The sequence below is a fragment of the Barbatula barbatula genome, assembly GCF_947034865.1.
Source record: "Barbatula barbatula genome assembly, chromosome: 25".
In the NCBI taxonomy this organism is placed as follows: domain Eukaryota; kingdom Metazoa; phylum Chordata; class Actinopteri; order Cypriniformes; family Nemacheilidae; genus Barbatula; species Barbatula barbatula.
The window spans coordinates 15,878,861-15,894,450 of NC_136788.1; the positions used below are offsets into that span (position 1 = coordinate 15,878,861).

At 40.1% G+C, this 15,590-nt stretch overlaps 3 protein-coding genes across 3 annotated transcripts; 2 read left to right on the forward strand and 1 right to left on the reverse strand.

Annotated features, from left to right (window-relative positions):
• The first annotated feature begins 512 nt into the window (after nt 1-512).
• On the forward strand, nt 513-5,118 carry gnb5a (guanine nucleotide binding protein (G protein), beta 5a). Its single transcript, XM_079450770.1, has 11 exons — nt 513-728; nt 1,973-2,109; nt 2,298-2,339; nt 2,493-2,569; nt 2,713-2,845; nt 2,946-3,089; nt 3,310-3,401; nt 3,560-3,608; nt 3,693-3,789; nt 4,147-4,313; nt 4,486-5,118. Exons 1-11 carry the CDS (start codon nt 611-613, stop codon nt 4,495-4,497), a joined length of 1,068 nt encoding a protein of 355 aa, XP_079306896.1. The 5' UTR covers nt 513-610; the 3' UTR covers nt 4,498-5,118.
• Nucleotides 5,119-5,368: 250 nt separating this feature from the next.
• On the forward strand, nt 5,369-12,923 carry ap4e1 (adaptor related protein complex 4 subunit epsilon 1). Its single transcript, XM_079450583.1, has 21 exons — nt 5,369-5,667; nt 6,042-6,113; nt 6,196-6,319; nt 6,531-6,604; nt 6,691-6,812; nt 6,883-7,042; nt 7,140-7,306; nt 7,451-7,524; nt 7,623-7,745; nt 7,841-7,950; nt 8,042-8,181; nt 8,415-8,527; nt 8,887-9,005; nt 9,101-9,397; nt 9,692-9,803; nt 9,887-10,016; nt 10,098-10,335; nt 10,478-11,020; nt 11,200-11,390; nt 11,491-11,651; nt 12,531-12,923. The coding sequence occupies exons 1-21, from the start codon at nt 5,539-5,541 to the stop codon at nt 12,689-12,691; spliced, it is 3,360 nt and encodes a 1,119-aa protein (XP_079306709.1). The 5' UTR covers nt 5,369-5,538; the 3' UTR covers nt 12,692-12,923.
• Nucleotides 12,924-14,241: 1,318 nt separating this feature from the next.
• Nucleotides 14,242-15,502, reverse strand: cyp19a1b (cytochrome P450, family 19, subfamily A, polypeptide 1b). Its single transcript, XM_079450584.1, is given in 5 exon segments — nt 14,242-14,638; nt 14,703-14,810; nt 14,812-14,945; nt 15,154-15,316; nt 15,397-15,502. Coding segments are annotated over 5 exon segments (771 nt in total). The 5' UTR covers nt 15,490-15,502; the 3' UTR covers nt 14,242-14,365.
• Between the last annotated feature and the right edge of the window lie 88 nt (nt 15,503-15,590).

The following is a 15,590-nucleotide window of genomic DNA, read 5'->3' on the forward strand; positions in this document are numbered from 1 at the left end:
TTCAAATGCAATATTTATGATGGTTAATCCTCTAAGGACTAGAGATCAGAATGCCTGAAACATTAGCTTTAGTAAACCATAAAGGATGAATCTCACAGAAACGTGTCTAGGTCATAACTAAAATTAAATATTGCATAAAAGAACGAAAGTAAAGAAAATCTGCCTTGTAAAATTGCTTTATCATCTTGAAACCAAAAACATAACTGTCCTAAATAGCCCTCAACTTTATATTTAATCTTTGTAATCTTCATTATTTTAATTGTATTATTCATATTTACATTAGGCCTATATATATACGTAAGTGACAGGTCATATCGTCGACAAGAAGTCCACGGAAACCTATCAGTATTTATAGATCGTCTTGTTTTCCAGCCAGGGATTTCATAAACCCACGTGGACGTATAAATATTGATCATCAGGAGGATATAACGCTTTTCTGGCATGTCTCTGGGGCTTTCAGACGGATGCGGGAGAGATGGAGCATCCTCCGTGACGTCACGGCCGCCGCATCATCCGTGCGCTCAGTCTCCAGGCTCGCGTCCGTCTCTCCGCTCGCCTCCATCCGTCAAAACACTCCTCGCCTCCTCGGATCCTGCGTTTTCCCGTGAAGATGGCCGCGCAGGAGGTGACCGCGCAGCCCGGCGACGCTCTTGCGACGCTGAAGACCGAATCCGAGTCGCTGAAGACAAAACTGGAGGAGGAACGAGCCAAACTGCACGACGTCGAGCGTAAGACGGCAAATGTGATTTCGTGTACCGTACCGTGTGTGTGTCGGCATATGTCAGGATGGTTCGCTTTGGCTGGCGTTTAACATAAATCGGGATCGGTCGGTTGCGTGGATTTATCCGGGTTCAGTGATGCTGGAGCACAGGGAGCGTTTCTTTTTCCGTTCTGCATCACGATATCATATTTGAGCAGTGACTCCATTACTTTATGATAGCTTGTGCAATCCACATTTGATCATCAGCTTTTAACAAATACGTTTTATCGTGTATTTATTTGCGTATAACATTCTTTATAGACTGTATATCATTTATATTTACATCTTATTATATGTAGGCTACAATAGTGAGATATTTATGGAATATTTGCATCAAATATTAATCCTTCAAAAAACGTTTTTGTGTTTCTTAATCTTTATTTTGTCTTTATTGTTTACTTTTAATAGTTTTCTTCTTTTAATGTTTGTTTACAACACTATGGTAAACAATATTGTTTTATAGATTGCTTTGGCAAGAAATTAAAATACGAAATGCGTGGTACAAAAAGGAGCACTTCATTTTTTTTTATTTGATTTGATTCAATTTATTGTCATTACACACATACAAGTACAGTGCAACGAAATGATTTTTTTCAATTATTTTGACGTTAGGTATTTGCACAGTTTCTTTTGACGAAATGCAAACTACAGCATAACAGGGAACATCTTAAAGTCTTAAATAGTGATAGTTCACCCAAAAATGAAATTTCGGTCATCATTTGCTCACCCTCATGTCATTTCATACCTGTATAAATTATACAATTTTCAATTTCAATCAAGAACTGTTTGCGTTCCTAAATTCTTCAAAACATCTCACATTGTGTTCAACACAATATACAATATTGTATTCCTACTATGGTAGTGGATGATGTCACAGAACGGAAAATTGCCAACATTCTTACAAATATATTTCCTTGTGTTTAACATATTTAACATTTATATAGGTGTGAAACAACCCGAGGGTGCGTAAATGATGACAGAATTATTTTTATTTTTTTGGGTGAACTATCCCTTTAATCTTCGTACAGGTCTACGTGCAGTAAAAATCTTCTCAAAGCTGAGCTTCCAAGTGCAACTATGCATTAATACAACAACAAGAAATGTATAAAAGCAAAAACATACATTTTCCATCACGTTCGTCCACAGTTCTATATATATGATATATATACATTCATACAAAACCACTTGATCATTTTGGCTTTCCTCAAACAGTTCATCAGGTGTCGGAAAAGGTGGATGCTTTGGGTCAGTTTGTCATGAAGACCAGACGAACCCTGAAAGGCCACGGGAATAAAGTGCTGTGTATGGACTGGTGTAAAGACAAGAGGAGAATCGTCAGCTCATCTCAGGTCAGTCTGTATTTACACTACACTATATAAATCAGTCATCTTCTGAAAGCATCCATATAAAGTAATGATGCCAGATTTGTGAACAAATCATTTAACATGTTTGGTGATCAGTCACATAGGCATTGATGATTTTAGATGTAAACCAGTTGTTTTGTTGACCATTTTAATATTTTGCTTCTGTATTTTAGGACGGAAAGGTGATCGTATGGGATGCATTTACGACTAATAAGGTAAATAAAAGAATGAAAGATCATGTCTGTATCTTTAAGGCGTCTTCGCATACAAAACCCTCTGCAAAGCTTTTGATCTGTTACAAGCGTTGTCTTTTTGCTGAAATATTCCACAGCTGTATGCTCACTGGCTTTATTAAAATGCGTTTACAGGAACATGCAGTGACGATGCCCTGCACATGGGTCATGGCCTGTGCTTACGCCCCCTCTGGTTGTGCCGTGGCTTGCGGGTAAGAATCTCGGCCCTTCGTCTCCTTTCTTCTTATTCCTAAGAGCACCACAGTGTTTATAAGATGTTGGTACCCCATCATTTCACACTGTTATTGCGGTTTGCCACTTTGTTTTATTTTCATTGATCTCTTGTATTTCTCAGCGGTTTGGACAACAAGTGCTCCGTGTACCCCCTGTCCCTCGATAAGAACGAGAATCTAGCGGCCAAGAAGAAATCAGTGGCCATGCACACCAACTATCTGTCTGCGTGCTGTTTCACTAACTCAGATATGCAGGTACGGCCCACCACAAAAAAGATGTCGACCTAGAAACCAGAGTAATGCATCTTGCATCGTTGCTTCGTCGAGCTGTGTTGATGGCTGACGTCTGTTATAGATTCTGACCTCTAGTGGCGATGGCACATGTGCGCTGTGGGATGTTGAAAGCGGTCAGATGCTCCAGAGCTTTCATGGACACGCGGCTGATGTGCTGTGTCTGGACCTCGCCCCCTCTGAGACCGGACACACGTTTGTGTCGGGGGTGAGAACGCAGACAGATTTGATTTATTACTAAATATCTCGTCGAACAGTTTTCATTTTGTGGCTTTACCCTCCAGGGGGTTTCATCTTTTGTTCCATTGGGAACATTTCTGTTCCCACAATCCCCCGCATGCAGCATTTCACACACAGACACATTTACACAATGGCGCTTGTTAGCATGCCTGTGCAGTGACCTGTTTTTATTCTCCCGTCTTTCTAAGGGCTGTGACAAGAAGGCGTGCGTGTGGGACATGCGTACGGGACAGTGTGTCCAGTCTTTTGAGACCCATGAATCAGACATCAACAGCGTACGGTAAGTACAGGACCATTTTTGCTATTGTGTGTCATTTGATTTGTCTTTTTGCTTTTAAGCCGCTGATAAATATTAATAGCTGAGAGTATTTACAGTAAATGTCGGCCGTACTGTAAGCAGCATTTACTGTAAGTGAACTAAGTTGATTTTTGCTGCAGGTACTATCCAAGCGGAGACGCTTTCGCTTCGAGCTCAGATGATGCTACTGTGAGGCTCTTTTGTTTTTCTTTTTTTGGATCCAAAACAAAAAACAATTCTGTAAATGTTTTTCCTATATTTTTGTGATAACAGTGTCGCTTGTATGACCTGAGAGCGGACAGGGAGGTGGCCATTTATTCCAAAGAGAGCATCATATTTGGAGCTTCTAGTGTGGACTTCTCCCTCAGCGGTATGCAAATTGTTTCTATAGGTTGAATCAATGTCGAAAGAGTATAATGCTGTGGAATCCTGTATCCCACAATGCAATGCATTTTTAACATCGATTATTTTTAGCAAAAATATCTATACTGTGAATCGTTCATTTGCATACTTCAAATATGCATTATACAGCGCATAGAATAAAAAGGTTCCCATTGACTTTACATAGTAGGAATTAAAATGAATTTGGTCAAGTCAATAGGGGCCATTTTCGGGGGAACTATTGTTTTAACAACGTGAACAAGATTTAATTCTTTTAAGGAGTTTGTTATATTAGGATATATAATATTACGATGATTTTATGGTGATTGTTTTGTATGCACTGTAGGGAGACTGTTGTTTGGTGGATACAATGACTACACCATCAACGTGTGGGACGTTTTAAAGGGAACACGCGTCTCCATCTTGTTTGGACACGAGAACCGGGTCAGCACGCTCCGTGTCTCTCCAGATGGAACCGCGTTCTGCTCAGGATCCTGGGATCACACGTTACGGGTAACATAGAAGAACCACTCCAGTAAAATGACTGGTGTCATCAACTATATTTTTTATTTGCCAAAGTGTCCATTTTAACTTGGATATGAACGTAGGGTAGTGAACTATTGTTCATGTTGACATGTTTGACAATATTGCTTACTTGTATTATTTTTGTCTGTTCTTTCTCTAGATCTGGGCCTGATCATGAAACATCCCTGCGTGTTTCGTCCGGCGTTCGATTACATTTTTTAGGTCTTAGCAGCGTCTCTGAAAATATCCACGGACTGCAATATTGTGTTAAGTGCATTAGAGTTTATGGTACAGAGGGACTGTAGTGCACATAGAAATACACAAACCTTCACGTCTACACTTCTACACCTGTGCTTGCTATTATGGGATTGTCTCGGATCTGTTGTTCATTTGGCATCTGTTTCAATGCAGCAACTACTGCTCCACATGTACTTGTAAACATGAACACAATATAAACTCACATATTACCAGTAAAATAACGTATTATAAACACTGATCTAAAATCAATAAAAGTACTTCAGTTTGTTTTGGTCTGTATGAGCTAAATTATTTACAATAATGTTATTATTAACCCCTTGAATGAGTTGGCTGATAGCATACTCTATGTAAAATAAAGTAAAGCGGTTTAGTTATGCTGTTTCTTATAATATTCGGACTGGCATTTCATTATTACAGCACTATAGTTCTTATTTCCTACTGTAGCAAAGTGTATATACCATAATGTCATATATGTTGCATATGCATCAATAGAGATGTCCATACACTCAAAGCAAATAAATGGATTTTAAACACTAAAGATTTTCTCTTATCTATCCTTATGTTTCATTACTAATTTATGATGCAACCACCCTTCAAGTCATTTAGTTTGGATCTAAAGTGCAGAAATCTTGGAAAATATGGAAATATTGAAGATTTAAGAAAACAAACATTTCAAATGCATAAAAAATAGACATTTTTGAAGAATATGGCGTAGTTTAGAAGCAACGTGAAGGGAAAAGGCCACATTTTTGAAATACTAAAAGGTTAACGTATTTTCGTCTCGTGAACGCTCTTTCGGGACTTTTATTTTGAAAAGCATCAGCGCACTTCCTGAAGGCGGTGTAAAGTCCAGTCATGATGTTTTGTGTTTTCATTCTGTGTGTTTTGAGTGTAGTGTAGCGTTTTCTTCTTCTGTTGTTTACTCATCTGTCTGTCAGAAGTCTGATCATCTGTCATGAGTGATGTCGTGGAGAAAACTCTCACGGCTCTTCCGGGTTTATTTGATTCTCAAACCGGAGCCGCAAAAATCACCAACAGGCTGAAACAACTAGTCAAGAGCATCACTGAACTGACATCTAAACATGTGAGTTAACATGTGTTCACATGTGGGCTGTAACTTCAGGCACACTTTGAGTACGATAGCTACATACTACAATCTGCATGTATAGTATCAGCTAACCTGTAAGGAAGATTGACAACTTTCTGTATCATTCCTGCCAACCAATAAGAATTCAAAAGCTAATCAGCTACCAATGAAAGAACACAGTACTTGAATTCAATATAAATGAGAAGTTGACATGACACACCAAGCAGCGACGCCCATTTCATGTAAACATTGAACTGAAATTGTGATTGGTTACATGTACATTGCATATACTCTCTAATGCATTTTATGAAACGTGTCACACAAAGAAATCCGTATTAAACTGTATTTTCATCTTTGACGTCTGTTTGCAGGAGGAGGAGAACCTCATGAAACAGGAGCTGTCCTCCATGAAGGAGCAGGTGGCCTCACCTAACACCACCATGGTAGGTGATGAGAGATTTCCCAATACTCACTGTCACCCAGAATCTGTGAACTTAACATCAGTGTGTGTGAATGTGCTTTCAGATTCAGATGAAGGAGATCATGGTGAGGGCCATGTACTGTGAGATGCTGGGTTACGACGCCTCCTTCACTTACATTCATGCCATCAAACTGGCCCAGCAGGGCGGCGTCCTGGAGAAGAGAGTGGGTACGATCATCTCCGCTCCTCGGCTATTATAGATGCACAATACAGTGTACTGGGGCCAAAATGAACTAAAATCTAAGTCTGAGGTTTTTAAATGTTGTTGTAATTCAAAACAAACATCTTATTATAAATATTATTTTCAAAAGTTTGTTCCTTTTGGATACTTAATGTATATAATTATATCCCATATTTAGATTTTGTGCTACCTTTACAGGTTATCTTGCCGTTACTCTCTTCCTTAGCGAGGGCCACGAATTATTGCTGCTACTGGTAAACACAGTATTAAAGGTTTGTTTGTTTATTATTCGTTTTACTTGATATAAAATATGCGGCTGACATACAGTATTTAACACACATTTTCATTTCTTGCACAGGATCTTCAGAGCACGAACCTCATTGAAGTGTGCATGGCGTTGACTGTAGTTGCTCAAATCTTTCCCAAAGACATGATACCTGCTGTTCTTCCTTTAGTAGAGGACAAACTGTCACATCCAAAGTAAGAAAGCCACTTCTACAATATCTAACTTATCTAAATTACACATACAAATTAAATTTTTCTTTTTAAGGGAAATCATCCGGAGGAAAGCCGTCCTGGCATTGTATAAGTTCTACCTTATTGCTCCGAATCAAGTCCAGCACATTCACGGCAAGTTCCGGATGGCACTGTGTGACAAAGACCCCGGGGTTATGACATCATCGTTACACATCTACCTACAGCTAATCAGGGTTGGTGTTGTGTCTTCTAAATGTTTTGTGACGTACGCACATGTTGTGTCTGCTTAGAACAAAGTGTAAATGTCTGTGTCATTTTTGTTGTGATCAGGAGAGTCCAGACGACTATAAGGACCTGACCGGCAGTTTTGTGACCATCCTGAAGCAGGTTGTAGGCGGGAAGCTGCCCATAGATTTTAATTATCATAATGTTCCAGCACCGTGGTTACAGATTCAGCTGCTGAGAATCTTTTCACTGCTTGGGAGAAATGACCAGAGGTACAGAAGGCCCAATTCAAACTTGACAAATCCGCTCAATTGCTCAAAAGTTTTACTGTTTAAATTAATTTACTGGCAAGATATTGCTTTTTAATTCTGGCATCTTTATCTACCAGAAATTCTAACATTTCTTTCTACATCCAGTGCCAGTGAACTGATGTATGACGTTCTAGATGAGTCTCTACGCAGAGCCGAAATGAACCACAACATCACTTACGGTAAACAAGGTTTTCTAATAGGTGATTTGTTAAAAGCCCAATCATTCTTAAACAAACTGTTATTTTATAATAATAATATCAAACATTATGTCTTTCAGCTATTCTGTTCGAGTGTGTGAAGACCATCTACACAATAAGCCCTAAAGCTGAGCTGTTAGAAAAAGCAGCGAGGTGCATTGGAAATTTTGTTCTCTCTCCGAAGATCAACCTCAAATATCTGGGTAAACCTCGGCTGTAGTAAAAAACATTCTCTGTAAAAGATCTGTTGGTGGTTTTCATAAAAAACAGTACAACAGTAATGTCCATTGTTCTACAGGTTTAAAAGCTTTGACGTATGTGGTCCAGCACGACACTAAACTGGCTCTTCAGCATCAGATGACCATTATAGAATGTCTGGACCACTCAGATTTTACTATTAAAAGAGAGGTAAGAATATCTGGCTTGGGGCCGAAACAATCTCTTCCTCATCCCATTTGCGTCTCATGTCATTATTTTGTCTTTCGCTTTTCATTCTCAGACCCTGGAGCTGCTGTTCAGGATCACAAACGCTCAGAACGTGACGGTGATCGTTGAGAAGATGCTGGACTTCTTGCGGGTCTGTAGTGATGACCACACCATCGTCCATCTGGTTGGGAAAGTTGCAGAGCTTGCTGAAAAATATCCTTTTCATTGTCGCCCATAGTTTGACAAAATGTGCGTGTCTATAAAACAAACGTATTGTGAGTGTTATGACCTGGTGGTGGTGAGTCGTGGTATTTGTGTGGAAAATGTGGTTTCCAATCCAGCCAGATCTGATTCATAATAGAGGGAATTTGTATTATCTGAATATTTTTTTGTAGTAGTAGACATCCTTTCACACTGTTCACAATGTTCCTATAATTGTGCTGTACATTTGCTCCAGATAACTCATGGTTCATACAGACGATGAATGATGTTTTTTCTATCGGTGGAGATCTTTTGCAACAGGATGTTGTGAACAACTTCCTTCGACTGCTGGCCGAGGGTAAATGAGAAATATGGGCATCAGAGAACAGTGTGCTGCATTTATTTTAGTTTCATTGTAGTTTTATTTGAGTATTAATGGTAATTTGTTAGCTTTTTCGCTACATTGTATATATATGAATATTGTTATAAATAGGTTTAATGGATTTTAATTTGGTTTTTATTTATTTTCAATTAATACTATTATTATTATAAGGCAGCATTTTTACTTTTTGTGTTTTAAATAATGTTTTGTCCTTCATTTAATAAAAACATTTTCCTCATAGTTTTAGTTCTTAATACTGACCCTACTAATAGTAACTGAAGTAGAAAGTGTATTTTGGATATTTCTGAATGTTTTGTTGTGTTTGTTTGTGTCAGGATCGGACTGTAAGGAGGATGATGATCAGTTACGTCTGTATGCGGTCGGCTCATATCTGAATGTGCTGAAGGGAAACTGTTTTCACCTGCCACAGCACTTTCTACAGGTTATGAGCTGGGTGTGTAACCTTACAAACACACACACACACACACACACACACACACACACACTTGTGAAAATGCTGAACATGACTGAGATCTGTTCGTATGTCAGGTTCTCGGGGAATATTCTCACCTCCAGGAATCCGTGGACCAGCGTGAGGTCATCTGTCTCTTGACGAAACTGCAGGATCAGAAAACCATCAGTTCAGTGACACGGGTCTGGGTTCTGTTCGCTCTGACCAAGCTCTCTGAAGACCAGACGGACTTGATTCTGGATCTGTTGGAGAGTCTTTCCTCCTCTCAGGACACTGTGCTTCGCCAGCAGGCCCAGGAGCTCCATCACCTCAGTCAGGACTCACAGCTGCATGAGTGGGTTCTGCCCCGTGGAGCACCCTGGGACAGCGTGGAGGTATTCGTTTACGTGAACTATTTGTTTATATGATGTCATATGAGTTCACATGTGTCTGTCAGGCATCAACATAATATGAGATGGGTCAAATGACCTAAAAATCCTTTTTATAAAATAAAATAATTGCACCAGACGGACCAAATTTTTAAGAACATTCTCTATCCGGAAGACCTATCGTTTCATACAGTCATGTGACCACGATTATCATGTTGTCTCAATATTTCGATAATATTAACCAAAATCAAGTAAAAATGTGCATGCTATTCTAGCATTCATACTGTGTTTTCTGCACAGGTCGACTCCTCGCTGTCGTTTCTCGATGGCTATGTGTCCGAGGCTCTGGCTGCGGGTGCCGCACCGTACAAACCTCCTCATCAGAGACAGCAGGAGCTTTGTGAAGAGAGAGGTACATCACTGTAACCTTCTTCAACATCAGGACGCTCCAGTAAAATGTTTTTTTTATGTTTCTATGTGTTGTTCTCCTATCAGCATTGAGTCTGGAGCCGTACGGCTTCAATCTTCCTGTGAGTTTATCGTCGTGTAGCATCACAGACAGACAGTCTCCCACGCTCAGTTTAGGACTGTCGGGCAACAGTGCAGAGCTCTCGCAGAAGGCAGGGTGAGGATCACACGATTTATGTAAAGAGTGGGTTGTGTTTAAAAAATGTTTTTTGAACAACGTGGCTCCATTTACTTCCAGCACATTGATTCTGGAGGGGGTGAAGAGAGTTTGGGGGAAGGATGGTTACCTTCCACAAAAAGAAACAACAGGTGAAGCCGTTCAGGTTGAGGAGCCCGCTGCTGTACTTCAGACCTCCGGCCAGCAGGTGGCAGCAGAGAGATCAGAACCACCAGACCTGTCACAGCAAAGAGAGGACAAACAGCAGCTGGCTTCTTCATTGTTTGTTGGTTTGGGAGCCCAGAGCTCTACGTCTTTAGTGAGTTTTATTTTATTTTAGATTTGTTTTAATACTCGTAAACACACTTGACCATATGGAATTTGTAGCGTAAATGATAAACCCCGACTTCACATCTGCAGTTAATTTTCTGTACTGTTCGTTTTCTTCTGTTTTTCCTCAGCTCGGACAATCAGAAGCCCCTCCCCCTCGCTTTCGAAGGAAGCCACGGCCTCACGCATCATCATCGTCGTCGGGTGCCAGCGAGAGGTCTTCTGACTCCTCCCACTCCTCACGCAGCACGGCCGACGGCTTCCTTTACGGCAGCCTGCTGGAGGAGGAGCCAACTACCCCTAAACCCAGCAGCGGTGTCATAAAGCACAACCACATCCGAGCCAACGGTCCGGAGCAAAACAAAGATGCTGATGTTGCCCTGGAAACAGACAGAGGCGTTAACACGTCTCACATATTGGGAAGTGATATGGTTCTGGTGCATCCCAACACGATACAGGATAAATATCCCGCAGATCTAACTGAACTCTTACCTGCTGACCTAAAAGAACTACCTCGCTCTGATGTCATCAGTCTGACCTCTGACCTCAGCCTGTCTCTCTCATCATGTCGCGTGTTCAGAGACGAATCGTTGCTGCTTGTCATCTTTATTTCTAACTGCACGGACACAGCGATCACAGACGTCGCTGTGCAGCTGACCTTTGAGGGGTTAGAGGTGTGTAAACACGAACAACCCATTGATGTATAATGAGGAAAACATTTAGATATTAAAGTGTCCCACCTCTGATTTTTCTTTCTTATGAGTTGCTTTACACTTATCAAAAAACACTTTGAGGAATCCGGAGCGTCTGAACCTTTTCAAATTAAAATCGGTCTTATGTTTTTTTCTAACAGACGGTGAGTTTAAGAGGGAATGTCATCGGGTGTCTGGAAGGCAGGAGTGTGTCCGTGTGCCATTACGCTCTGATGATGAAAGACCCTCAAACAAGCGTGTCTTTTACTGGTACCGTCTCGTACCAAACCCAAGCAGGACAAACAAACTCACTCCTGTTTTCCGGGACCCTGTGCACAGCTGACTTCATCAGGTACACCACAAAATGAGATTTGTTTTATTTCACTTTAGTCATATAGTTGTCTATATAGTCAACTGTTAATGGCGATATATATTAATGGATTGTTTCTCAGGCGGTTGGTTGTAACCACAGAGGAATATGGAAAGCTGTGGCTGTCGTTTTCTCATGATGTCAAGCAGAATCTGAAATTGCTCACAGATGCCGAGGATCCGCTCAGAGCGACCCTGAACGTTCTCAAAGAGATGCTTCAACTTCATGTGGTGGATATTATCGGTGAGCACAACAGATGTTGATGTAATTTACAGTATTAACATTTCGAGTTATTAGTCGTCGAGTTGCGTAAATATATTAGTTTAGAATATAATGTAGTATTAAAAGGTAACTGAAAAAACATTAATTACTCACCCTCAAGTAGTTTAACATCTGTATGACGTCCATTTTCCCCAAAACGAGGATTAAGGTAGATTTGGGAGCGTTCTGACACCTCCTTAGATCAGCACAAAACTAACGACTATTTACAAAAACATTCTGGGAAGTGTCAGAAAGCTCCCAAAATGATCTTTATTTGCGTTCTTGGAGAAAATGGACGTCATACAGATGTTAAACTACTTGAGAGTGAGAAATTAAAGGCAGATTTTAAAGTTACCCTTTTCTCCTCTCGTTATTATATTATCAAAACTCATTATTATTAATCTTAAAGGTTCAGTATGTCATGTTTTGGAGGATATATTGACAGAAATGCAATATAATATACATAACACTCTCTTCAGTGGTTTATAAAGACCTTGCGTGATGAAGCGTTATGTTTTTATTACCTTAGAATGAGCATTTTCTATTTACATACACCGCAGTTCCCCTTATGAGGAATCCGGCATACAGTTTCCCTAAAAGCACAGATGTTTAATATGTTATCTCCTTCGTTAATCCTGTGTCAGCCACCATAGTGTTTCAAAAGGGAGGGGTGGAGTGATCCGTTGGTTGCAATTCGCAACTCGCCACTAGATGCCGCTAACTTTAACTTTAATCTCAGTTACTTCTGAATTACTCATCATAATAGTCAAAACTATTCGTTTTATAATTACTTTTGTATTATATAATCCTCATTATATTCTAAAATAAAGCTGTGAATTACATCATGACGTCTCTTTTCAGGCTCCGAGGGACTCGTAGCGTGTAGTCTGCTCAGCGGCGCCCCCTGTCTTCTGCACTGTAGAGTCAACGGTGTAGCTCTAGCCGTGTGGCTGCGCTCTCCTCTGCCTGCTCTCCCAGACTGCATTCTGTACCACTGCCAGAAAACACTAGCAGAACACTGACACTTCAGCTGAAACCTCCAGAGAAAGACCTACAGCCGTTAACAGGTGTTTTGTGACAAATGATTGATCATCCAGTGACCGTATGACAGAGATGCATGCGTCTTAATAATTCGACATGATATTCTATTTTTCTGTACGCACTTATTGAGCTGCAATGTGTCACACGTACATAAAGTAAGAAGTATTTATTGATTAAAAAAGAAAACTGCTTTGGGTTTTCTGTTGTAATAGATATCTGAGTTGTTTTCAGTGTTCATTCAATGCACTGCTGACAAAGTGAAAATGCTTATCTTAGCAGTATAGTTTTATTGGCTGTTTGTTAGTTCTCTTCATAACAAAGAACCACTAAACTTCTCAATCCAGTTTTGTCGGGTATGCAAAGCATTACATAGATGTTTTTCTCTGTAACTATACATAGTACAACTAATCTTAGTGAAAAATTGTCAACCCTATTTATCTTTCCTACACATTCTTGAGTTTGTGTAGAATTAATTTATACCAAAGAGAAAAGGATTGCTTTTGTCCTGCTCCACCTCCGTCTTTTATTTTCCGCTGATGTCACCAAGCACTTTCATTTTCCGGCCCTATCCTCCAAGCACATACAGAGACCACATTTCACTTTACCGTTCCTGAAGTTTACGTTATAGTTCACACAAAAAATACAAATTCTGTCATCATTTATTCACCCTTATGTTGTTTTTAACCTGTTTGTGACTCTTTATTCTGTGGAACACAAAACACGATATTTTGAGAAATCTGGTTTTGTGTCTATACAATGGAAGTCAATGGGGTTCAGTGTTATTTTGATTCCGACATTCTTCGAAAAATCTCCTTTTGTGTCCTGCTGAAGTCATTCAGGTTTGTAATGACATGTGGGTGAATAAATGAAAATAAATTCATTTTTGGTTAAACTGTCCCTTTAAAAGCCATCTTGCATTTCAGAAATCTATTACATCTCATTTCATGTTGACTTTTCAGTTTGGAAACATTATTACAAATTTTAAGCTACAACAAATGTACATAAAAGTGATACGGTATGAATATTACTGTCATGTACTGTAGAGATCAATATTTACTGTATAGACGGTTTCAGCAGCATAGACATACGTGGCCCAAAGTAAACTTCCGGTAGACTGGAATTTAATTTCAAATTGATGTTCTATAAAAAAAATTAAAAGTAATATTAGTATATAATAAACATAAAGTAATATTTTTTTACTAGCCAGACTGATAAACAAACACAGATCAGAAGTTAACTTCTCCGTCCGATAAAACCGTCTTTGTAAGTTCAGTAAATTAGTACATTTATCTGTTAACTTTTATTTTGGCATAAGCTGCTAATTTACAGGTTGTATTGTACGTTTATAGATGAAAGCGAACACTTTAAGGGTGCACTAAGGAATTACACATTTACCTTTTGCTAATGATTTTGAAAACATTACTCTCTATTGCCCCCTGTTGGTCTGGAGCTCCCATCATTTTTACATTATGTGTAATGTAGCAAATCTTCATTTTAGGTAAATTAACGTTTTTTTTTACAACCTTATAATTGCATCACACAATTGGTCATGTGATTTTAAAATGGAGGTGACCATTTACTAATCCACCGATGATTGCTTAATTCTCGGTGCACCTTTAACGTTTTACACCTGTTTGTATCTAAGAGCATGTGTGTTAGGTGCTGTGGTTGTCCATCATTTCACCGCTGTGCGTATTCTGTATTCGTGGTATGAAGCGCATTGCCAGGCTGTCAGGATCTTCCTCCACAGGCTGCATGGAGAGGTTGTTGGTCTGTTTGATGGTGTTGACGGTGCAGCCCTGCCGAGGACAAACCGTGAACCGTGACAACAAGGTCACCAGGACGGCCTTCGTCATCACCATGGCGATATGTTTCCCGACGCAAGCCCGTGGGCCGCATCCAAACGGCTGGAAGTATCGGGAGGGAACCTGCGATGAAACAGAGTTTAACTTCCGTAGTGTTACTGTTGCCCATCTATAGATTTGTACTTACGTTGTTTTCAAAGTTGTCCAGGCTGAATTCGTTGGGTTTTTGGAAGAACTCGGATCTGTGCATGCGCCCAATGTTCAGGATGAGGTTTGTCCCCTTTGCCACCCTGTTAGCCGTCGATGTAGTCATCATCCAGAGCTCGTCTCATGATGAAATCCACCACGGGATGAAACCTCAGAGATTCTTTGATGAAACGCTCGAGAATGCACAGGTTCTGTAGATCAGCAGACTGTACGTCCCTGGTACCTGCTGATCAACAGGTCATTTCTTAAGACAAATAAAAATAGCAAGAAGAGTATGGAGGTGATAAATGAAGATTGTAGAGGTAAAACAATCTGAGAAATGAGTTCATATTGAGATCTTCCATAAAATTGACTGAGTTGACACACAGTTGAGATCTCATTTGTCAGATCCCCGGCTCATTTTCTCAAGAGAAATATCTGAGAATCTGTACCTATTTGAGTTTCTATCTCCTGCACGATCTGCTCCTCCACTCCGGAGTTTTGCTTCAACAGCACGAGCATGAAGAACAGGCTGATGGAAAGCGTGTCTGGAGCGGCGATCACCATCTCCAACACACACTGTCTCACATCATTCGCAGACAGCTCGCCGTGGTTCTGCGGACAAATCGGGCGAGTTACTGTTTCGTTCATACAATGTAGGTGATGGCACATGTGTCGACCTCAAGAGGCCTGACCTGAGCGAATATCAACTCTGTTGCGAAATCCATATCGTCCAACTTCTCCGTATTGTTTATGACTTGACGTTTCTTTTCCACCAGGTTTTCCATCTCGTCCTGAAGTTCCTTTCTACAAGACAAATCTGATCTTTAAGACGTGTCATGGAAATCTGCATATGATGATGTGCAATCCGGTCAAAGTTAGACTTTGA

What these genes read in the sequence shown, in the direction of transcription:
- gnb5a (XM_079450770.1), top strand. Translation starts at nt 611, where the DNA reads ATGGCCGCGCAGGAGGTGACCGCGCAGCCCGGCGACGCTCTTGCGACG. An exon ending in GGTTGTGCCGTGGCTTGCGG is followed by an intron (nt 2,570 to 2,712) that starts GTAAGAATCTCG and finishes TGTATTTCTCAG; the next exon opens with CGGTTTGGACAACAAGTGCT. An exon ending in TGTGGACTTCTCCCTCAGCG is followed by an intron (nt 3,790 to 4,146) that starts GTATGCAAATTG and finishes TATGCACTGTAG; the next exon opens with GGAGACTGTTGTTTGGTGGA.
- ap4e1 (XM_079450583.1), top strand. Translation starts at nt 5,539, where the DNA reads ATGAGTGATGTCGTGGAGAAAACTCTCACGGCTCTTCCGGGTTTATTT. An exon ending in CTGAACTGACATCTAAACAT is followed by an intron (nt 5,668 to 6,041) that starts GTGAGTTAACAT and finishes GTCTGTTTGCAG; the next exon opens with GAGGAGGAGAACCTCATGAA. An exon ending in GACAAACTGTCACATCCAAA is followed by an intron (nt 6,813 to 6,882) that starts GTAAGAAAGCCA and finishes TTTCTTTTTAAG; the next exon opens with GGAAATCATCCGGAGGAAAG.